Source organism: Schistocerca cancellata, chromosome 11, assembly GCF_023864275.1.
Source record: "Schistocerca cancellata isolate TAMUIC-IGC-003103 chromosome 11, iqSchCanc2.1, whole genome shotgun sequence".
Taxonomy (NCBI): Eukaryota; Metazoa; Arthropoda; class Insecta; order Orthoptera; family Acrididae; genus Schistocerca; species Schistocerca cancellata.
The window spans coordinates 18821305-18846217 of record NC_064636.1 but is presented as its reverse complement, the minus strand read 5'-3'; the positions used below and the strand labels follow the sequence as shown (position 1 = coordinate 18846217).

General features: G+C 43.6%; 1 protein-coding gene across 1 annotated transcript in view; it reads left to right on the top strand.

The window, feature by feature from the left end:
• LOC126108836 (Golgi integral membrane protein 4-like) overlaps positions 1-24913 on the top strand; it is a 142629-nt gene that overhangs the window by 8395 nt on the left and 109321 nt on the right. Inside the window, exons 2-3 of the mRNA XM_049914199.1 lie at positions 18209-18316; positions 24080-24279. Of these exons, the coding sequence (XP_049770156.1) occupies positions 24087-24279 (193 nt within the window). The 5' untranslated portion in view covers positions 18209-18316; positions 24080-24086. The remainder of the gene's footprint in view (positions 1-18208; positions 18317-24079; positions 24280-24913) is intronic.

Below are 24913 nucleotides of genomic sequence, written 5' to 3'. Positions count from 1 at the left end.
CGAACAGCAGCACTAGTGCATGATGGGAGTGGTGACTGGGTGGGGGTGCGGAGGGGGCTGTGACAGGAAGGGGGAGGGATAGTATGGTGGGAGTGGCGGAAAGTGAAGTATTACAGTTTAGATGGAGGGTAGGAGAGAAGGTGCGGAGGGAGGAGAGAGTAAGTAGTGGAAAGGAGAGAAATAAAAATAAAAATTAATAAAAATAAAAGACTGTGTGTGGCGGTGAAATGACGGTTGAGTAGTGCTGGAATGGGAACTGGGGGGGGGGGGGGGGGGGGCTGGATGGGTGTGGACAGTGACTGACGAAGGTCGAGGCTAGGAGGGTTATGGGAACGTAGGATGTGTTACAGGGAAAGTTCCCACCTGCGCAATTCAGAAAAGCTGGTGTCGGTGGGAAGGATCCGTATGGCACAGGCTGTGAAGCAGTCTTTTGAGATGAGGGATATCATGTTCCGCAACAGGGTGGTCCACTTGTTTCTCGGCCACAGTTTGTCAGTAGCCATTCATGCAGACAGACAACTTGTTGGTTGTCATGCCTACATAGAATGCAGAACAGTGGTTGCAGCTTAGCTTGTAAGTCACATGACTGGTTTCACAGGCAGCCCTGCCTTTTATGTGGTAGGTAATGTTAGTGACCGGACTGGAGTAGGTGGTGGTAGGAGAGTGTATGGGACAGGTCTTGCTTCTTGGTCTATTACAGGGGTATGAGGCATGAGGTAAAGAATTGGGAGGACGGACTGTGTAAGGATGGACGAGTATATTGTGTAGGTTCGGTGGACGGTGGAATACCACGGTAAGAGGGGTGGGAAGGATAGTGGGGAGGACATTTATCATTTACGGCACGATGAGAGGTAATCTAAACCCTGGTAGAGAATGTAATTCAGTTTCTCCAGTCCCAGACGGTACTGAGTTCCGAGGAGAATGCTCCTCTGTGGCCGGACTGTGGGACTTTTGGGAGGTGGTGGGAGACTGGGAAGATACAGCACGGGAGATTTGCTTTTGTACAAGGATGGGAGGATAATTACGGTCAGTGAAGGCTTCAGTGAGACCCTCGGTATATTTAGAGGGGGACTGCTCGTCACTGCAGGTGCGATGACCACGGGTGGCTAGGCTGTACGGAAGGGACTTCTCGGTATGGAATGGGTGGCAGCTGTCGAAGTGGAGATACTGCTGGTGGTTAGTAGGTTTGATATGGTCGGAGTTACTGATGTAGCCATCTCTGAGGTGAAGATCAACATCTAGGAAGGCGGCTTGTTGGGTTAAGTAGGACCAGGTGAAGTAAATGGGGGAGAAGTTGTCAAGGTTCGGGAGGAATGTGAATAAGGTGTCCTTGCCTTCAATCCAGATAGCAAAGATGTCATCAGTGAATCTGAACCAGGTGAGGGGTTTAGGATTCTGGGTTTTTAGGAAGGATTCCTCTAGATGGCCCATGAATAGGTTAGCATAGGATGGTGCCACAAATAGATGAGAATCCCCTACATATCGCTCGTATAGGGACTGTGAGGATAGAGGCATTCAAACAATCAGTCTTCCTGTGTTCTATACATGAATAGAACAGGAAGAAGCCTAATAAATGGAACAGTGGGGCGAACCCTCTGCCACACACCTCATGGTGGTGTAGATTTAGGTGTAGATATACACTCCTGGAAATGGAAAAAAGAACACATTGACACTGGTGTGTCAGACCCACCATACTTGCTCCGGACACTGCGAGAGGGCTGTACAAGCAATGATCACACACACGGCACAGCGGACACACCAGGAACCGTGGTGTTGGCCGTCAAATGGCGCTAGCTGCGCAGCATTTGTGCACTGCTGCCGTCAGTGTCAGCCAGTTTGCCGTGGCATACGGAGCTCCGTCGCAGTCTTTAACACTGGTAGCATGCCGCGACAGCGTGGACGTGAACCGTATGTGCAGTTGACGGACTTTGAGCGAGGGCGTATAGTGGGCATGCGGGAGGCCGGGTGGACGTACCGCCGAATTGCTCAACACGTGGGGCGTGAGGTCTCCACAGTACATCGATGTTGTCGCCAGTGGTCGGCGGAAGGTGCACGTGCCCGTCGACCTGGGAACGGACCGCAGCGACGCACGGATGCACGCCAAGACCGTAGGATCCTACGCAGTGCCGTAGGGGACTGCACCGCCACTTCCCAGCAAATTAGGGACACTGTTGCTCCTGGGGTATTGGCGAGGACCATTCGCAACCGTCTCCATGAAGCTGGGCTACGGTCCCGCACACCGTTAGGCCCAACATCGTGCAGCCCGCCTCCAGTGGTGTCGCGACAGGCGTGAATGGAGGGACGAATGGAGACGTGTCGTCTTCAGCGATGAGAGTCGCTTCTGCCTTGGTGCCAATGATGGTCGTATGCGTGTTTGGCGCCGTGCAGGTGAGCGCCACAATCAGGACTGCATACGACCGAGGCACACAGGGCCAACACCCGGCATCATGGTGTGGGGAGCGATCTCCTACACTGGCCATACACCACTGGTGATCGTCGAGGGGACACTGAATAGAGCACGGTACATCCAAACCGTCATCGAACCCATCGTTCTACCATTCCTAGACCGGCAAGGGAACTTGCTGTTCCAACAGGACAATGCACGTCCCCATGTATCCCGTGCCACCCAACGTGCTCTAGAAGGTGTAAGTCAACTACCCTGGCCAGCAAGATCTCCGGATCTGTCCCCCATTGAGCATGTTTGGGACTGGATGAAGCGTCGTCTCACACGGTCTGCACGTCCAGCACGAACGCTGGTCCAACTGAGGCGCCAGGTGGAAATGGCATGGCAAGCCGTTCCACAGGACTACATCCAGCATCTCTACGATCGTGTCCATGGGAGAATAGCAGCCTGCATTGCTGCGAAAGGTGGATATACACTGTACTAGTGCCGACATTGTGCATGCTCTGTTGCCTGTGTCTATGTGCCTGTGGTTCTGTCAGTGTGATCATGTGATGTATCTGACCCCAGGAATGTGTCAATAAAGTTTCCCCTTCCTGGGACAATGAATTCACGCTGTTCTTATTTCAATTTCCAGGAGTGTAGATATAAGGAAGCATCCTGCATCACGTCAGTCCATCACGTACGATTTTAATTCAACTACAACAGCAGCTTGGAGAGACTGGTACATTCACTACTAGGATGTTGGACCGATGCTCCACCGATGCACACGAGGATTTGTGACCGTGTGTTGTGTGGAAGCATGGAGCGCTGATACACATTGTACAGTGAGCAGCAGGGTTGCTGCTTTGAGCAGCTCATGTAGAGCACTCAACTCAGAGCACATTGTCTCTGCTATTTTCCAATAACAAAATACCAACAGCCGTTATTTTGGTTTTATTTGTTAGGCAACCAATTTCGTGTTGAGCATCTTCAGGTCTGCACGTATCTAGTAACCCTCCTGTTAGAAACCAGGCCTGAAGATGGTGTAATGCTGAAACTGGTTGCCTAACAAATAAAACCAAAATAAAGGGTATCGGTATTTTACTATTGGAAATCGACCAGCCAAAGTCCCGCACTCCGGACATAGGATGGAAGTTACATTTACTGCTATTTTCATACTGTCTTAAGTGGGAGGTCTTAAAGTGATCTGATTTTACTACCAAATGGATCATTTCTGAACATATTTTCGTTATGTTTATAAGTACCGTCTACAACTCATAGAAGTCTGTAATAGGAATTGTGAAATAATTAGCATAACTAATAATTTTTGAAATCACAACTGGAACAATACCGATCTTTTACTGTAATTTAACAAAAACGGGCAGTCTAGATAGCAAATGGTGTTTATTTTTCTGGTAACAGATTTCAGTCATAAGAAGACAATATTCAGACCAATATATAACTCCATTGTTGATGTGTGGAGCTGATGCTTGGATTGGTTGTGCATGCTAAGAGGCACCTGTTACCTGTCGTCAGCTACTCTCTCCGGGGGTGGGGAGAAGACGGAAACCCATTAATAGAAAAATAAACACTGTTTGCAATCTAAATTATTTGTTTTTGTTAAAACTGCATAACTGTTCTGTGTCTTCTTTTAAGTTTTGTAAATGGGATGTCAGTCGTGATTGTCACGGTTGTGTATAGATTGTCGCTGTTTGTCCACATAATGTGTTTCCTCTGTACGCACCAAACGACTAAGTGTATCAGTGGATGTAAGAGTCAGCAGTTCTAGTGTTTTAAAAAATATGATCTGCTCAATTCATGTTTCCCCACTCTAAACGTTGCTGCTGTGCATCGCCCCACCTTTTGAAGTGTGCACGACTGTAAGTTTGATTAACGAGTAAGTGCCAGATTTGTATAGAGCCAGAAGTGAAGAGATCCAGTTGAGGTACTGTCATTGCCATTATTGCACAGACTGTAAAACTAAGTAACTGGTTATATGCAAACAGACTAACTGAACTTTGATAAAACACAATACAGCCGACTCTGTACTGCAAAACGTCTAACCACACTACTGAAAATAATGCGCAAATGCAAATAATTAAATGAAACAGAATATTCTGAACACTTAACATGTTTGTATTGATAAGACTCTGAATTTGAATTCTCATGCTACTGAAACTTCCTGGCAGATTAAAACTGTGTGCCCAACCGAAACTCGAACTCGGGATCTTTGCCCTTCGCGAGCAAGTGCTCTACCATCTGACCGAAGCACGACTCACGCCAGGTACTCACAGCTTTACTTCTGCCAGTACCTCTTCTCCTACCTTCCAAACTTGACAGAAGCTCTCCTGCGAACCATCACCACTTCCACTGTTCGCAGGAGAGCTTCTGTAAAGTTTGGAAGGTAGGAGAAGAGGTACTGGCAGAAGTAAAGCTGTGAGTACTGGGCGTGAGTCGTGCTTCAGTAGCTCAGATGGTAGAGCACTTGCCCGCGAAAGGCAAAGGTCCCGAGTTCGAGTTTGGGTCAGGCACACAGTTTTAATCTGCCAGGAAGTTTCATATCAGCGCACACTCCGCTGCAGAGTGAAAATCTCATTCTGGAGACATCCCCCAGGCTGTGGCTAAGCCATGTCTCCGCTATATCCTTTCTTTCAGGAGTGCTAGTTCTGCAAGGTTCGCAGGAGAGCTTCTGTAAAGTTTGGAAGGTAGGAGACGAGATACTGGCAGAAGTAAAGCTGTGAGTACCGGGCGTGAGTCGTGCTTCGGTAGCTCAGATGGTAGAGCACTTGCCCGCGAAAGGCAAAGGTCCCGAGTTCGAGTCTCGGTCGGGCACACAGTTTTAATCTGCCAGGAAGTTTCATATCAGCGCACACTCCGCTGCAGAGTGAAAATCTCATTCTGGAGACATCCCCCAGGCTGTGGCTAAGCCATGTCTCCGCTATATCCTTTCTTTCAGGAGTGCTAGTTCTGCAAGGTTCGCAGGAGAGCTTCTGTAAAGTTTGGAAGGTAGGAGACGAGATACTGGCAGAAGTAAAGCTGTGAGTACCGGGCGTGAGTCGTGCTTCGGTAGCTCAGATGGTAGAGCACTTGCCCGCGAAAGGCAAAGGTCCCGAGTTCGAGTCTCGGTCGGGCACACAGTTTTAATCTGCCAGGAAGTTTCATATCAGCGCACACTCCGCTGCAGAGTGAAAATCTCATTCTGGAGACATCCCCCAGGCTGTGGCTAAGCCATGTCTCCGCTATATCCTTTCTTTCAGGAGTGCTAGTTCTGCAAGGTTCGCAGGAGAGCTTCTGTAAAGTTTGGAAGGTAGGAGACGAGATACTGGCAGAAGTAAAGCTGTGAGTACCGGGCGTGAGTCGTGCTTCGGTAGCTCAGATGGTAGAGCACTTGCCCGCGAAAGGCAAAGGTCCCGAGTTCGAGTCTCGGTCGGGCACACAGTTTTAATGTGCCAGGAAGTTTCATATCAGCGCACACTCCGCTGCAGAGTGAAAATCTCATTCTGGACTCGTGGTACTGATCTTATTAAAGATCTAAGATCTGCAACTTGTGCATTACGGATATTATTGAGATATAAATTTTGAGGTGAGTATGTCAAAAGGTTGACTTAGTTTTTATATTTTCATTCACTAATGTCTCACAGTATCCGAATCCGGGATAAATCGTCACTGAGGAAAAACTTGCTCGTGGGTCAGAAGCTTGAAATCAGGATAATGTGTGGTGTCCACTGTAGAACTTCTTGTAGTCAGCTCATTAAACGACTGGGTGTACTGGCAACAGCATCACAGGATATCTACTTCATTATTGAGTTTGTTGTCAACGGTCAGTTAACGTTCTTAACATTCATAAACATAATCACTCGTGATGTGGTACAGAAAAGTGAGGTATTCAGCCATAAAAAAACATGCAGAAGACAGGCCCACGTAACCTATACGGTCTAGGATTTTGCCACTTTATTGTCGGTGCGGAGCGAGGCTTCCCAGCCGACGTGCTCCACGAGTAGACATCGAACACACTGCTGGGAGCAGTGAGTAGTGTGCCCTCTTCCGTGTGTGTCCAGAGCCCAGGGAAGGGCTGGGGCAGCCGTGTGGAGACTGTGTAATTCTCAGGCTAATTAATTTTGGAACCACAAGTGTGTCACTGCTATAATTTAAACTAAACTAAAAACACCAAGTAGGTATATATTTCTCATATTTCTTAATCTGACATCAGAGATGTACTGAGTTTTAGTCAACTCTCCCACTTTTGATTTTCTCGGTCTTTCTGCCTGTCACGAGATGGTAGTCTGCATCTTGTTGCAATATGCAGTTTAGGCTCCTGTGTCAGAGTTTCTTACATGTGTGTCATCTTTCCTCATTGTTGAAAACAGTTGTTCACAGATGTAGGGCAAATGCAACATTGATATTGAGCCTGCAGCTGTCTCGTGTAATCGGAAAAAAATTGATGCTGAAGGAAATACCTGTAGGAATCTCTCTGTATTGATTTTGTCGTGATAAGCCCCATCTCATTACATGCAGTTACTTCAGGCTGCAGACCAATGTGAATGTCATCAGTGTTTGCTGAATATGGAGAATAAAGCAGATAAAAATGACTGTGTAGTGCTGTCACATTGTCAAATTGAAACTGTAAATTTCTGTAAACTAGGTGGATAGCATTTGAAATCTGTTAGTAACAGAGACCTTCTGTGGTGACAATTTTGGAACACGAACTGGATTTCCTTTATCAATCTCATTCTTAATGTTGTTAGTGACATTCGGGTAAGGGGTGAGAAAGAAGAGGAAGTGGGAGAATACAAAGTCTACGTGTCAGGAGTCAAAGCAGGAATAGCACAATGGGGTGTAGGGCTTTACATCAGGAAAGAAATGGAACCCAGCGTAGTTGCAATAAGGTATGTAAACGAACGACTGATGTGGATAGATTTGACAGTGTCTAGCAAGAAAATTAAGATTGTGTCAGTATATTCACATTGTGAAGGGACAGATCAAGATAAGATGGATAGTTTTCATGAGGCACTCAGTGATGTAGTTGTTAGAGTAAAGGACAAGGACAGTGTTCTGCTCATGGGTGATTTTAACGCCAGGATTGGAAATCGAACAGAAGGGTATGAAAAGGTTATGGGTAAATTTGGAGAGGATATGGAGGCCAATAGGAACGGGAAACAACTCTTGGATTTCTGTGCCAGTATGGGCTTAGTAATCACAAACTCCTTTTCTAAACATAAGAACATTCACCGGTATACTTGGGAAGGCAGGGGAACCAGATCTGTCATTGACTATATTAATAACAGATCAGGAATTCAGGAAGGCTGTGAGGGACAGACGTGTATTCAGGGGATTCTTTGATGACACTGATCATTATTTAATCTGCAGTGAAATTGGGATTGTGAGGCCGAAAGTGCAGGAGGTCAGGTCCATATGTAGGAGGATAAGAGTGGAGAAACTTCAGGATAAGGAAATCAGGCACAAGTACATAACAGCGATCTCAGAAAGGTACCAGTTAGTTGAATGTAGTCAATTACAGTCATTGGAAAAGAAATGGACAAGGTACAGGGACACAGTACTAGAAGTGGCTAAAGAATGTCTTGGAACAGTAGTGTGTAAAAGTAGGATGAAGCAAACAGCTTGGTGGAATGATACAGTCAAGGCAGCCTGTAAAAGGAAAAAGAAGGCGTATCAAAAATGGCTACATACCAGAACCCAGGTAGACAGAGAAAGTTATGTTGAAGAAAGAAACAAAGCCAAACAGATAATTGCAGCATCCAAGAAGAAATCGTGGGAAGACTTTGGAAACAGGTTGGAGACTATGGGTCAAGCTGCTGGAAAACCATTCTGGAGTGTAATTAGCAGTCTTCGAAAGGGAGGTAAGAAGGAAATGACAAGTATTTTGGATAGGTCAGGAAAACTGCTGGTGAATCCTGTGGATGCCTTGGGCAGATGGAGGGAATATTTTGAAGAGTTGCTCAATGTAGGTGAAAATGCGATCAGTAATGTTTCAGATTTCGAGGTAGAATGGGATAGGAATGATGATGGAAATAGGATCACATTTGAGGAAGTGGAAAAAATGGTCAATAGATTGCAGTGCAATAAAGCGGCTGGGGTGAATGAAATTAAGTCGGAACTCATCAAATACAGTGGAATGTCAGGTCTTAAATGGCTACACAGGATAATTGAAATGGCCTGGGAGTCGGGACAGGTTCCATCAGACTGGACAAAAGCAGTAATCACACCAATCTTTAAACATGGAAACAGAAAAGATTGTAACAACTACAGAGGTATCTCTTTAATCAGCGTTGTGGGTAAAATCTTCTCAGGTATTGTTGAAAGGAAAGTGCGAGTATTAGTTGAGGACCAATTGGATGAAAATCAGTGTGGGTTTAGGCCTCTTAGAGGTTGTCAGGACCAGATCTTTAGCTTACGGCAAATAATGGAGAAGTGTTATGAGTGGAACGGGGAATTGTATATATGCTTTATAGATCTAGAAAAGGCATATGACCGGGTTCCTAGGCGGAAGTTATTGTCTGTTCTACAAGATTATGGAATAGGAGGCAAACTTTTGCAAGCAATTAAAGGTCTTTACATGGATAGTCAGGTAGCAGTTAGAGCTGACGGTAAATTGAGTTCATGGTTCAGAGTAGTTTCAGGGGTAAGACAAGGCTGCAACCTGTCTCCACTGTTGTTCATATTATTTATGGATCATATGTTGAAAACAACAGACTGGCTGGGTGAGATTAAGATATGCGAACACAAAATAAGCAGTCTCACATATGCGGATGACTTAGTTGTGATGGCAGATTCGATTGAAAGTTTGCAAAGTAATATTTCAGAGCTAGATCAGAAATGTAAGAACTATGGTATTAAGATTAGCATCTCCAAAACGAAAGTAATGTCAGTGGGAAAGAGATATAAACGGATTGAGTGCCAAATAGGAGGAACAAAGTTAGAACAGGTGGACGGTTTAAAGTACTTAGGATGCATATTCTCACAGGATGGCAACATAGTGAAAGAACTGGAAGCGAGGTGTAGCACAGCTAATGCAGTGAGCGCTCAGCTACGATCTACTCTCTTCTGCGAGAAGGAAGTCAGTACCAAGACTAAGTTATCTGTGCACCGTTCAATCTTTCGACCAACTTTGTTGTATGGGAGCGAAAGCTGGGTGGATTCAGGTTACCTTATCAACAAGGTTGAGGTTACGGATATGAAAGTAGCTAGGATGATTGCAGATACTAGTAGATGGGTTCAATGGCAGGAGGGTGTCCACAATGAGGAAATCAAAGAAAAACTGGGAATGAACTCTATAGATGTAGCAGTCAGGGCGAACAGGCTTAGATGGTGGGGTCATGTTAGACGCATGGGAGAAGCAAGGTTACCCAAGAGACTCGTGGGTTCAGCAGTAGAGGGTAGGAGGAGCTGGGGGTAGACCAAGGAGAAGGTACCTGGATTCAGTTAAGAATGATTTTGAAGTAATAGGGTTAACATCAGAAGAGGCACCAATGTTAGCACTGAATAGGGGATCATGGAAGAACTGTATAAGGGGGGCTATGCTCCAAACTGAACACTGAAAGGCATAATCAGTCTTAAATGATGATGATGATGATGATGATGATGATGATGATGATGATGATGATGATGAATCTCATTCTTCCTGAAGTGATTTTTCATTGTGAATGCTCGTATGCAGCTGACAGATTGCGTTTTCAACAGATCATAACCCGGAGGGTTCCTCAACTTTAACAAAGATGCTGTAACTTAGCAAACGAGAAAGACACAATAAAAAACACACACACAAATTTCAAGCTTTCGCATTAATTTGAACCCAACAATTATGTTATCAGTGCTCTCGTATCTTATTACTGTACGAACTACACCCATTACACTTTCCAAAGTGACACTCTTTGCTCATACATTCTCCTGCTGAGTCGTGCAGAGAACACCTAGGGTTTCACCGGGTACTGGAAGCTTTTTTCATTTTCTGATTCATTTGCGTTAAGTCTCCATTTATTTCCAGTGGAACTGGCCCTCTGCCTCTAGATACAGAAACAAATAAATTCCACGATAAAGCTGTATTTTCTGCAGTCTTCTTTAACACTGCTAAGAGTGTCCTTCACTGCTGTCGATAAATGGCAGTTCATCTCGACCTTAGGTTCCCTGCGTACTTATCTGATAATTATCGCTGGCTGTGCCGTAACGAATTCTTCACAAAAATGTACAACCGGTCTGTGAGTGTCACCAGCTGTATCACGTACACAGTGCACAATTGCCGTGTTTGATACCAGTGCCTTGCAAAACCGAAGACTCCTCCCACTGCAGATTGAGATCTGAAAGACATTGCCAGTGTTACACAACACTAAATAGCCATTGCTGCTCAGATGGCCTTCCCCCACTTCACAGGTGGTGCTCCTTCCGTGTCATCTCGACAGCAGTGAGTGCGCGCCTTACCTCCTACTCCCCACCACGTCGCAACTGCTCCACTCACAGATGGGATTCTGAGCAGGTGCGAGTGCTCGGGCACAAAATCTGTGAGTGTGAAGTCCCGGTTTACGTGTAATAAAACTGTATCACAAGTATGACAGAAATACATTAGATATTGCAATTTCAAAAATTTTAAATAAATGACATCTTCAACTTTTGTAGTCCTGTCTTCCTCAGTTGCGTGTAATATTACGGTATATTAAATTAATGTAAATTATCAATATACTGTAATTTTAAATAAATATATACTACTTCTGATATGGATATAATAGAGGGAAACATTCCACGTGAGAAAAATATATCTAAAAACAAAGATGATGTGAGTTACCAAACAAAAGCGCTGGCAGGTCGATAGACACACAAACAAACACAAACATACACACAAAATTCAAGCTTTTGCAACCAATGGTTGCTTCGTCAGGAAAGAGGGAAAGAGAGGGAAAGACGAAAGGATGTGGGTTTTAAGGGAGAGGGTAAGGAGTCATTCCAATCCCAGGAGCGGAAAGACTTACCTTAGGGGGAAAAAAGGACAGGTATACACTCGCACACACACCCATATCCAACCGCACATACAGACACAAGCAGACATTTGTAAAGGCAAAGAGTTTGGGCAGAGATGTCAGTCGAGGCGGAAGTACAGAGGTAAAGATGTTGATGAGTGACAAGTGATGTACGAGGGGGGCAACTTGAAATTAGCGGAGGTTGAGGCCTGGTGGGTAACGGAAAGAGAGGATATACTAAAGGGCAAGTTCCCATCTCCGGAGTTCGGATAGGTTGGTGTTAGTGGGAAGTATCCAGATAACCCGAACGGCATAACACTGTGCCAAGTTGTGCTGGCCATGCACCGAGGCATGTTTAGCCACAGGGTGATCCTCATTACCGACAAACACTGTCTGCCTGTGTCCATTCATGCGAATGGACAGTTTGTTGCTGGTCATTCCCACATAGAATGCGTCACAGTGTAGGCAGCTCAGTTGGTAAATCATGTGGGTGCTTTCACACGTGGCTCTGCCTTTGATGGTGTACACCTTCCGGGTTACAGGACTGGAGTAGGTGGTGGTGGGAGGGTGCATGGGACAGGTTTAACACCGGGGGCGGTTACAAGGGTAGGAGCCAGAGGGTAGGGAAGGTGGTTTGGGGATTTCATAGGGACGAACTGAGAGGTTACGAAGGTTAGGTGGATGGCGGAAAGACACTCTTAGTGGAGTGGGGAGGATTTCGTGAAGGATGGATATCATTTCAGGGCAGGATTTGAGGAAGTTGTATCCCTGCTGGAGAGCCACATTCAGAGTCTGATCCAGTCCCAGAAAGTATCCTGTCACAAGTGGGGCACTTTTGGGGTTCTTCTGTGGGAGGTTCTGTATTTGAGGGGATGAGGAAGTGGCTCTGGTTATTTGCTTCTGTACAAGGTCGGGAGGCTAGTTGCGGGATGCGAAAGCTGTTTTCGGGTTGACGGTGTAATGGTTCAGGGATTCAGGACTGGAGCAGATTCGTTTTTCACGAAGACCTAGGCTGTAGGGAAGGGACTGTTTGATGTGGAATGGGTGGCAGCTGTCATAATGGAGGTACTGTTGCTTGTCGACTGACATCTCTGCCGAAACTCTTTGCCTTTACGTATGTCTGATTGTGTCTGTATGTGCCGTTGGATATGTGTGTGTGTGCGCGTGAGTGTATACCTGTCTTTTTTTTTTCCCTCTAAGGTAAGTCTTTCCGCTCCCGGGATTGGAATGACTCCTTACCCTCTCCCTTAAAACCCACATCCTTTCGTCTTTCCCTCTCCTTCCCTCTTTCCTGATGAAGCAACCGTTGGTTGCGAAAGCTGTCTTCCCGTCGGTCTCCTGCCTGTGGGAATGAAATCTTCTGTTGTCACCTCTTGCCTTGCATTGCTGCTACCTGTCCGGCTCACTGTAGTCTCTTGTACCTGACGAATCCCGGTATATTGGCATCTCGGTACTGTTAGTCTAGCTTGTGGCCGTGTCTGATCCTCCGTTCACTTGTGCTTGCATCTTACACCGCACTGTAGATTTCCCGCAGCCCTTTTCTCTCAAATACGGGAAGCTTATGGCTGTCCTGCTTTCAGCTACTCCACATCTCACTGCCGTACAGTACCACAGGTTGGATCGGGGTTTATTTTGCCCAGTCGTGAACTGTCTCGAGAGACATCCGGATGGAAATGGCTGTGTCGGGCTGTAGAAGGAACGGTTTCCTGCCTGGATTCTGGCTTAGGTCTCTGCTTTGTATGATGAGTTCTCTGTGAAAAGTGCTCCCAGGTATTTAAATTTGCAAATTATCTCGTAGAACTGGTCTGTCACTCCCAGTGACTGTTCGGTATCTCGACCTCGTCGACGACTCGTAATGACTACTCTGACTCGGCTTCATTTGTGAGTATCTCAAATTTGCTGGCAGCCATCTCCAGTGCCCTGGTTGTCTGTTTTAATTCCTCTTCTGAGCTGCCGATTGAGAAAATATCATCTGCCTAGGCTAGGTATGCCTGGTTCTCCACTTCAAAGTTCTTTTTCACAGTTTCGAGTATGATTTTCTCAAGGACAAAATGGAACAGGTTAGGAGGTAAACTATCGTCTTGTGTGAGACTTGTCACAATTTCCAAGTCACCGGTTACTCGGTTTTTCCGTCTTCGTCCTTCTGCATTTTTCACTCGGTGAAATCTTTATCGGGTTGACGAGTTTCTGTGGCATCCCGCACTCTCTTAAACAACGGAACAGGCTCGTGCAGTGTAGACTGTCATAAGCGCCTTTGTGAATTCTACAAACAGAATGTATAGTTCTTTATTGTGTTCTCTCAGTTTTTCAGCTGTCTGAGAACGAGCTGTCGACCTCCCCGATAATTCGCCGACCGATGATTGTACCAAAGGTTCAGTTCTATGTATAAGGACAGGATCATGTAGGTTACATAAATTTCGATTCCTTGAAAGTTGTCACATTTTGATTTGTCATCCATCTTATGGACTGGATAGATTAGAGCCATTTTCCATTCCGTTAGTAGTTTTTCTTTGGTTCAGATGAATTGTATGAGCTGGTGTATTCTGCAAGTTTCTCACCTCCTGCCTGCATCATAGTGACCTGTGTTCCATCTTCACCTGGGCTCTTATTCTTCTTAAGCCATTTGATTTGCATTTCAATCTCATCTGGTGTGGGTGGGAGGAAGCTGTGGTTAGAGACCAGAAATCAAATCGTACTTCAGGTTCATCACGGTCAAGAATCTGATTAAATACTCCTTACATCTTTTGACAATTTCACTATTGCTAGATAGGATTTTACCTTCTGAGTGTTCAACAAACTTCTGTCTCGTCTGGTGCCCTTTAGAAAAATGCTTCACCTTTTGGAACATTTCTCTGGTCTCGTTTCCCCTAAAGTCTGCTTCTGCCTCAACGACAATGTCTTTAATGTACCTCCTCTTTGCCCTTCTCGGAGTTGCTCGTGTAGCTCTTTGAACCTCCTCAACTCGTGCTTTACCCTGCACCAGGTCTGTCTCCTGCAGCCACTTTCTCCTGGCTTTCCTGTAGGGATTCCAAAGCATTGGCGAATTCCTTTCTGAACCAGATCTTCTTGCCAACTGGGTCTCTCTTGACCATTTCCTTTGCTGTGTGTCACTGAGCTCCGGATGTCTCTCCACATTTGTTCAGGGTCTTCACAATCATCTTGTTCACCGAGTGCTGTGGAACAGTTGTTAAGTTGCATCTTTTAGCCTTTCAACATGGTATCTGACAGCCTTCTGTAGATTGTCCCTGATCATTCCTGCACTCATACTTTTAATGAGCCTCGGACCAGAAACAGGTCACCTCTACACTGTGCACCACATGCTGTCTTTATGTCTGATACTCAACTTTTGGCTCTTGTCTATGTGGTTTAGTGTCCTCCCATCTCGAGACACTGAGGTTGTTTTACATGTGTTCTTGCACTGTAAGTTTGTACCGGAGAGGAACAGACTTGTCGATGAGGCAGACCTAATGAACCTTGCACTATTATCGTTGATTTGCTCTGTCTTGGAATACTTTTTCCTTCCCAATTTTAGCATTCGTATCACTGATGAGTATGCTCAAGTGTCCAGCTTGGATGATATCCGCCACTGCTTCGTGCTGAGCATACAACTATTATGCTTTGCATTCACTGTTAAGAGGGATTCGTGGGTTGACAGGTACAAACACAGAAACGTTAGTGGCTAAGACGACCTCTTTCACAGGTTTCATAAAAGATTGTATAATTCTTAGCTTCAAGGCTGCGGGAATATTCCACTGTATTTCTTGTGGAGTAGTTACATCTAGTCTGTATTTATTTGTTCACACTAATTGCTGCTCCTACCTTGGACAGATGCCTCACGTTCCATGTTCTGATTTGTGTACTGTTTCTTTGCCATTGTCCTTGTCCGATATTTTAATCAGTGTCCTGAGGTTTACTTGTAGCTTTCAAATCAAGTGGTGTGTTTTTTTTTTTTTTTTTTTTTTTTTTTTTTTTTTTTTTTTTTTTTTTTAAAAAGAAAGGGTGCTGGCCTCTGGTGCAAACTGAGGTGTCACCCTCACAACTTACAGGGTAGCTTTTCTCTTCGTTAACCCTTAAGTTGTAGGGGAGGTTAATTTCTCAGCAATCCAACAGTCAGCTGACAGACCCAGTTTCCCACTAGGGTTGTTTATCCAGGGGACGCCTCATGTAGGTTTATGTATTGAGTTGGAGTGGAGAGGCTATGAAAATCTTGTTCAGTGAATTGTTACATTACCAATGCTGCTGTTCTGCATCGACCCGTCACGCTTCCTTTTTGTCCGGATCTCCTGCTGGTCTGGAGACAACCCCTGGTTGATTCCAAGGATCTATGAGCAAATATGTACATATTTTAATTAAAAATTGTTTAAGTTTATCCATAAAAATATTCCATCATGAGGCAACCTGTTACAGAGTTGTCTTGTAGCAGCAAGGTGGGCTGTCATCTGTCGCACTTTTGTTATTTGATATCATACGATGATCATATCGGGTTGATGTATTGTAATGATAAATATGCCTTTATGCTGTTTTCTGTATTCTCTTTTACACTTAATTATCATATCAACATACGAAGAGTACACAGCAAAAATGGAACTGCAAATATCTGCCGAATCACCGGAGAAAATGTGCCTGGAGACTATTGGCCGGCTCGGATAGCCTGTGTAGTGTCAGTTAATAAGTTCAGTCTTTCAGTCTGAATTTCACTAGACAGTTGGCATTTAACCATTTGACGATCACACAGAAATAGCGACTGGCTATTACTGTGGCAACTGTTCATCCGTGTTGCCTGGAACTGCAGCTCGAAGGAACTGCAGAAACTGTGACTCGATCCACAACTGCAGAAATCCAGGCACAGGCTGTGCACGGCTGCTCGGGAAGCCATTATGAGCATAGTTTTAGCTACAATTACAAATTGTAGCAAGAAATTTCAATTTGCTTGTAGTGCAGAAACTGAAACTTTTGTGTCGAGTTTGCTCATAGAGATTAGCTTTTATTGCCGTGATTGTTATTTTAATTCTGTTCCTGATCTATATAAATGACCTGGGTGACAATCTGAGCAGTTCTCTTAGGTTGTTCGCAGATGATGCTGTAATTTACCGTCTAGTAAGGTCATCTGAAGACCAGTATCAGTTGCAAAGCGATTTAGAAAAGATTGCTGTATGGTGTGGCAGGTGGCAGTTGACGCTAAATAACGAAAAGTGTGAGGTGATCCACACGAGTTCCAAAAGAAATCCATTGCAATTTGATTAGTCGATAAATAGTACAATTCTCGAGGATGTCAATTCGACTAAGTACCTGGGTGTTAAAATTACGAACAACTTCAGTTGGAAAGACCACATAGATAATATTGTGGGGAAGGCGAGCCAAAGGTTGTGTTTCATTGGTAGGACACTCGGAAGATGCAACAAGTCCACTAAATAGACAGCTTACACTACACTCGTTCATCCTCTGTTAGAATATTGCTGCGCGGTGTGGGATCCTTACCAGGTGGGATTGACAGAGGACATCGAAAGGGTGCAAAAAAGGGCAGCTCGTTTTGTATTAGCGCGTAATAGGGGAGAGAGTGAAGCAGATATGATATGCGAGTCGGGATGGAAGTCATTAAAGCAAAGACGTTTTTCCTCGCGGCGAGATCTATTTACGGAATTTCAGTCACCAGCTTTCTCTACCGAATGCGAAAATATTTTGTTGAGCCCAACCTACATGGGTAGGAATGATCATCAAAATAAAATAAGAGAAATCAGAGCTCGAACAGAAAGGTTTAGGTGTACGTTTTTCCCGCGCGCTGTTTGGGTGTGGAATGGTAGAGAGATAGTATGATTGTAGTTCGATGAACTCTCTGCCAAGCACTTAAATGTGAATTGCAGAGTAATCATTTAGATGTAGATGACCGCAGTTTTCTTGGATACATTGCAAATCGTGAAATTTTGGTTAGGCTGAGACAGTTTAATTTCATGGATACAAAATGCGTCATCTGCCACAGTTCAGTCATCAGCCATTTATAATCGGTTGTTGACAGAGTATCTAAAATTCTGGCATACCTCGCGGTGGCAGCTGCCGTCGTTGCTTCCTGTTTTCGAAATGATGCGACATGTTTGTATGTCGCCTATAACCGAGCCGTAGTCAGCAACCGGTGTGGCGGCACCGTAACAGCAAGTGACAGTTCTCAGTAGCCAAGTAATTTTAATCGAACTATATAGTGTGTATACAACTCCTGAGAGCATTTTGTCTAAAACATCATGAATGGAAGGCTTTTCCCATCTGTTTCTTGTTTACAGTAGAGATTTGCTGTCTAGCATTTGCATCCTTATCAGTGAAGCTGTGCTTAAAAAATGAAAGAAAATAGTGGACCATAAATCGTCAACAGTGAAATGCAACACTGCTGGCTATGAAGGCTGCTAGTAAGGCAATATTTTTCAGGCTGCTGATTATAAAGAACACAGGCAGTCGCGATAATGAAGAGAGTGAAAGAAAGAACTGTTTCCCAGCTGCACACTTAATCTCTCGCAGTACTTCACCTGCGTACTGCGCTACAGCACTGAGTACTGGGAAGGCGTACGTGAACCTGCCAGCAAACAAAACATTCATTATGTAACTTCAATTTCTGGAAGTGATAATTAAAACTTTATGACCAACTGTTGCATTAACTTATAAACGAAAGTCGGTTTAAAATTTTGAGTTCTACCATATCCTCCGGAATCATCGCACACCGTCATCGGTGTAGGGGACGTGCACTCATCCGTTGTTTTGTAAATATGTTTTATTTTTGTTTCCCGTGCTACACTGTGGGGTTACAGACTAAACAGTATATCTGGCCTTTCGAGTTATGTTCCCTGTAGACACTACAGTGCCTCGTATGTTACAGGTCGGCAATCTGCCAAAACGACTCCTCAGAAACCCAATGTACCGACCTGACGCCAAACCAGGCATCTGACAGCTGCTAACCTGATGACGCTTCCCTACTGAAGTAAAGGTATGATGCTCCTGTCATAATGTAGTGCTGGAAAGCTGATTACTTGTAGTTGTAGTAGTAGTAATAGTAGTAGTAGTAGTAGTAGTAGTAGTTTTATTCATCTGTAGACCTCTTTTTACAAGGATATAGGACATGTCAAAGTATTTACAGGTTAAGATCAATTTAAAACAAGCTAATTTGTATACATATACATTTACAGATTTCTAGTCAGAGAAAATCATTAGATTTACTGCTGGTATACAATACTTTTTTTTTTACAAATAACTTATTAAATAATGTAATGCCACACACACACACACACACACACACACACACACACACACACACACACAGTGGTGACCTCTGGGCCATTTTCTGTACCGCAACTTCCCATTTGCAATCCTGAAGAACTGAGTCAGCATCGCTGTATAATGAGTAAGATATTTATTGTGTTGTAACAGTGATTGCCTACTGTCTAAGGTATGTAGTGACTAAAGTTAACTGTGTGGCAATGTTAGTATTGTGCTACCAGTTATTTCCCAGTGTCAGTTGTCTAAATTTTGTTTGTTCAACTTCCATTTAATGTTCACAGAGTGTAGTAAGACACACATTTCGTGCAGTATTACTTGTCTTACAGCCTTAATTGAATACATTATGACTATGGACGAAATGTTGGAGAAACCCAACATTTTGTCCTCATCTGAGGATGACATATTCAAGTATGGGAAGGGGGTGGAGGGAGTTTGCAACTTCTGTTGAACTCTGATTCACACTTCAACTCACTAAAAAAGTCAAAGTAAACTCCGCACTCGGGTCCTGGAGACCTTGCGATGTTGTGACAGGTCACTGTGTCATTCTTTTCCATTTGGTGGCGTGCGCGTGCAGTACGGAGAAACGTGAGGTCTGCACACTGCTTTGCCAGACGTTGTTAATTTTCCAGATTTCGGAGCTGCTTCTCCACAGTCGCGTAGTGCCTCGTCTGGCATCGTGCAGTTGAGGGAAAAATTCACAGCAGTACCGGGAATTGAACCTGGGCCCTCTGCTCGACACTCTGGTGTGCTGACCACTCAACTTCAGAGGCAGACACAGTCTATTAGCAGAGATTTATTTGACTGTCACTTAATAACCTGGAACATTTTAATAAGTGTAATATTTCCAGCCACGAATGTTTACGTTTAACAGTATTAAGACCCAAATGTATAAAATAGTTGATCTTATTGATCTTAGTTTAATACAAAAAATGAAACCGGATTAAGATGAATTTGCCTTGCATAAATGTTATCTGGCATTACGTGACCATCAAGGAGGATCCATTTTGACAATTTTGCGGGTCACGTCATAATCGATTGCAGTTGTCAGTTCACAACGTAGTGAGAGTATAAAATAATGAATTAATTTTTCAATTATTATGCCAGTCGCGATTTGGCATCTCCGCTATATGGTGAGCAGCAACTTTCCTTTCTCTATTGAATTAATTTTTCCATAGATAAAAGTTAAAAACAAATATTAAAGAAGTTGTTTGTTAACACTCCCACACTGCACAAATTTGGGATAATTTTTTTCTTATCAGTAAAGTTGAAGAAGTTTGAAAAGTTTTTTCTTCTTACTTTCCTCCATCTATACAATACAGAGCCTTCAGTAATAAGTGTTGTGTATCGACAATGTACTATTAATACCTGTAACCGAAGCATGACGATTGTGTCAGAAGCCGATTTAGCGGTGTTACCGAGCACATAGTTTCCTAATTTAGCTCGGCACTAAATGTCGCTCAGTTGATTTAAGTTTAGTATTAGACACTGCAGTGAATTTATAAACTGGATTCTTTTCTGTACTAAGAGTTCAAATTAACTTCCAGTCAGAGATATTTATACCTCTGGTCCAGAGTGCTCTCCATCGCTTTATGTCTAATGTAATTAAATAAAATAAGGATAACTCGAGAGAAATTAACTGGGATGAACAGTATTCTGTCTGACTGACACCCAAGTACAAAGGATAAGAGATCGACAGCTGGTTGGTGGCCGTACTCGTGTAAAATGCCGTGCGGGAACTGCGGCAGACCTGATGTATGACATGGCCGCTCTGACACGTGGCCCTGCCTTTGATAGGATAGTAGGAAATTGGAGTAGGATGTTACAGGGTGGGTGTGTCAGACAGGTCTTCCACAGCGACGTCAGTCGTGTGGCAAGGAGTTAGGTGAAGCAGTAGTGCTCACGTTTTTGCTGATCGCATTGGAGGAAAGAATGCCACTGGTTATGAACTTCATCTGGCAGATTTTTGTTTTGATGAGAAATAAATGTTCTGTCTGTAGAAGTTTTGAGCTCGCAGTCAGTAGTCGTTAACTACACTCCACAAGATTTCGTTCTACAATTTATTAATGCACTTGGAATATTTCGCGCACATTTCGAGGCTCTCACACCTGTCCGGCGGGCAGCGCTGTCTCCGGTGGAATTCTGGAACTTGTCTGTCCTCAGAATTGCCTCTCACTCTCGACACAGGTGTACTCTGTTGTCTTTGATTAGAACAAATCGTGCAGACGATAGTGTTCCACCATTTCCACCTGAAATATACGTAGTTGAAAGTGGTTTTCTGTCCACCGTCTACAATTGCAGATCTTCTGGCATCAGTGAAGGATAATTTGTTACTGTGGAAGGCTAGAATTTACAGAATGATTTGCCAGTGTGGTGTGGCTTGTATAGGTCAAACTGTGCACGCCATGAAACGATACTGGGATGAACACAAATGCTGCACTCCTCTTTTGTAACCACGTGAGTCTGGTATTACTGAATACTGTATCTCCACAGCTTGGACATTAAATTATGCACAATAAAACAATCGTTTTGGACACAGTGACATCTTGTTGGGACGTCATTATCGATGCATTTGTGGAAATTCACGCAGTGGAAAATCTATAAACCGTGATAGTGATAGTGGCTGCCAGGTGGGTAACGTGTGGAGCACTATTGTCTACAGAAATTGCTCTAATCGTAAATGTTACAGTACGCCAACGGCTGTGACAAAAGAGTGGACTAGTGCCACAATTCCACCACTGATGATGCTGCCCACCAGATAGTGTGGTCACTCCCCTACCATATCTTTGGCACATGTGAAATACTTACAATATGCTAATAAATTGGAACGCACAAAGTCTTTGTCAGTCTTCGATGGCTCACCTGAGAATCACTGGGATGTGCTCAGTCGAAAAAGTGTGGAGTGAAGTAAACAACAACCAGCTGCCAGCCCAAAATTCCGTTGAACATACAATTTGCTGGGAAAATTTTAAAATTTACAGAAAATGTTTGTTTCAAAGGCCAAGGAAGCTTAGTGTGTAATATAGGCTGTGACCAGGCACTGTAAATTTTCTACAGCTATTAAGCAGTTAATTTATGATGAAATGTATGAAACTGAAAAAGTTTTGAATTGATCAGAATGGGAAAAAAAGGATTGAAGCCGACAGTTTTTTTAATGGTATTTGTTTACAGAGAAATGTGATAGACTTCTATTCATCATTTTGATTTGCAGCTCCTTGTGTTGGCCGTGTCTGGGCTGGGACACACAACAAATCACAATCGCACTGTGTTTTGGTGGAGTGAAAAGTGTTTTACTATGTTATTTGTGGAAAATACTCGTTACAGTCACGTGTGCATCACAACACCTCAGCATTATGCGGAGAATGGAAGTGCTTGCCACACGAAAACATGACAAGCTACCTGTAGTAATTAACATACAAGTGATCCGGAAAATTCATTCACACCAAATGTAAAGAATAAATAATAAAGGAAAACCCACTGATGATTGACACAGTGGTGCCAAAACATGTTTGGGTACTGAGAAAAAACGGTGTTTTGCATAACTGGCGGACCTCACATCCGACAATTGTGATAGACTTAGTAAACAATATTGTTTATTTCCTCTGGAGGCATCTTCAGAAACAAGTTTACAGTTGTAATGGTTTAAGTCTTACCTTGGCCATTACTAGAATTTTTTTTGTCTTGGACAGCATTTTGTAAACACAGCATAGGCAGTACACAGTTTTAGTGTATTGTTTAATATAGCAGGACAGATTAAAAAAAGTCTACTCCCAAGCAACAGCAGGAGACGACACATACAAAAAATTTAAGGAAGTGTGCAAGCTTTTGGAGGAAGGACACCTTCTTCTGGTAGATGGGTTAAAGGTGAAGGAAGAAGGGTGAAGGAAAAGGACTGTCGATATTTAGGAAATGGGGAGAGTTGTGGAAAAGTTGCCCAGAACTCCGGCTCACAGGAGACCTACCAGGCTGGATGAGAAGAAAAGACTGACTGTTAGGGACTGCAATGGGCAATATTTGAAAACCCGAGACATCGCTCATCCTTCCCCCTCAACTGTTGCCCAAGGAAGAGGAGTGATTGATTCCGAAAGCTCTGCAGTTACATTTAACGTTTTTTTTTTTTTTTTTTTTTTGTGTGTTTTGCCCTGTCACCACTTGGTGAGTAGATTATTTATCCATCCATTTATATTTTCAAAAATTGATATCTTCTTTTATTTTAATTGCACAATAAAGCTCTTTCTCACAGATTCAGTTCACTACCTTTTTATCAGTTATCAGGTCAACCCACCTAATTTGCAGTATTCTTCTGCAGCACTACAGTTCAAAAGCTTCAGTTGTGTTCTTGTGTCTGTTGTTTATTGTCCGTATTTCATTTCATATAAGGACACACTCCAGACAAACAGTTTCAGAGAGTAACATGTAAATGTATATTCTACACAAACATCTTTCTCTTTTTCAGGAAAGCTTTTCGTGCTGTCGATAGTCTACATTTTATATTTCCTTTGCTTATGCCACTGAATGTTACCTTGCTGTCTAAAAAAGGAAAAATCATCTAATCCTTTTAAGTGTCACAGCATTAATTCTACCTGACTTAATCCGACTGTACACCATTACACTGCAAGTGAGAACCTTCCCAGTCCCTCAAACCTTCATTCTTTCATGTTTGATAGTCACAGTGCCCGACACATGTGGAGCTTAGATTATTTCTCAACCACTACACAGTCGAGATAAATCAAAGTAGCCTGTCAGGCTATATTCAACTAATCATTTTGTGAATACAGAAATCATACATAACTAGTAATTGCAATACTTATGTGATGTGTTCTTTAAACTAAGACTAAAATTAATCTTATTATAGTAAAACAGCATTGTCTAAACTATAGATGGGGATGTTACACGTGTCCAACAAATACTGTTATCAAGGCTTCTTGGGTGGGGAAAGGTGATGTTGTTGGGACGACGAGTGACATCGGGACAAAAGTTGGTCTGTTCCCACAGCACCCTGCTTGTTACAGTATTGGATTTTGTGCTTTTGTCTTCTTAATCTGCAGCTTACTGTCTGTTTTGTTTTTGTGACACTTGGGAAAGCTTAATAATTAAAAAAAACCACTCCTTTTTAACAGTGAAACATTCAGCTTTTTGAAGCAGAAAAATACAGTTCTTAACATTAAGGAAAATGAAGGATATGATGAAAATGTGCTATTCAATCCCTCTCAGCACTATTTGTGAGTTTGTCTATATTTTATCAGGGATATAAGTGTCAATGTTTTGAAATGTTTAGACGACCTCTACTCACTCTTTAAGTTGTCAGCAGTGTGGACAAGTTACCGTAGTACATTTATCGTGAACAGTCATTAGTAAATTCTACTATTTTATTTTCATTTGTGACAACTGACATTTTTCGAAGGCTACAACTGTGTCGGCAACATTTTAAGTAACGAAACGCTCCGCCAGTTTGACGTGCCGTGCCTCCCCTCAGCGCCGACATGACGAGCGTGGGCCGCCTGCCGAGGGGCCCGTGGCGCGGGGGCGGGCGGATGGCGGCGTGGCTGTGCGGCGCGTTGGTGGTCGGTGCGCTCACCTACATGTGGCACGGTGCGCACGTGCACCTCGGGGAGCTGCGCGAGGCTGCCAGCAAGTGCATGCAGCACCAGGAGGTGCTCGCCGCACAGATGGAAGGTACGTGCTCGCCGCACAGATGGAAGGTACGTGCCGGCTGCGAGGAGGCAGAAAAGTCGACTGGCACTTACTGCTCACTCTAAAAATTGAGAATTAAATTCTGTTTTCTACTACGGGGTGTTCAAAAAGTCTCTCCACAGTGCCGTACGATTGTTAGCAGTGTGTGCCGTGTACCGCAGTGAATATACCAAAATGAGACTAGGAGAAATAAAAGTTATTAATTTATTGAATATTCATTTTTACTTACAAATTTTTACATACTCTAATGTTGGGAGAGTCCACTTGAAAGGGAAGTAACCTAGCCAGGCGAACAATCGTACGGCACGCGTGGGTAACAATTATACGGCACTGCAGAGAGACTTTTTCGACACTCCGTATATTTGCTCCTTAACGAAATGTGCTTTAAAAATGTCTCTATTTTTCTAAACCTACATGTCAGTTCGTGGAATCTCTACTAGAAATAAAAATAATCTTTATAATTTATGGAGTGAAGGTAACAACTCGCCAAGTAGTAGAAACATTGAGTCATCAAAACACACAACATCTTTGTTAGCTTTTGGATTGCTGCTCTTTGGATCTGTAGTGAACACACACACACACACACACACACACACACACACACACACACACACAC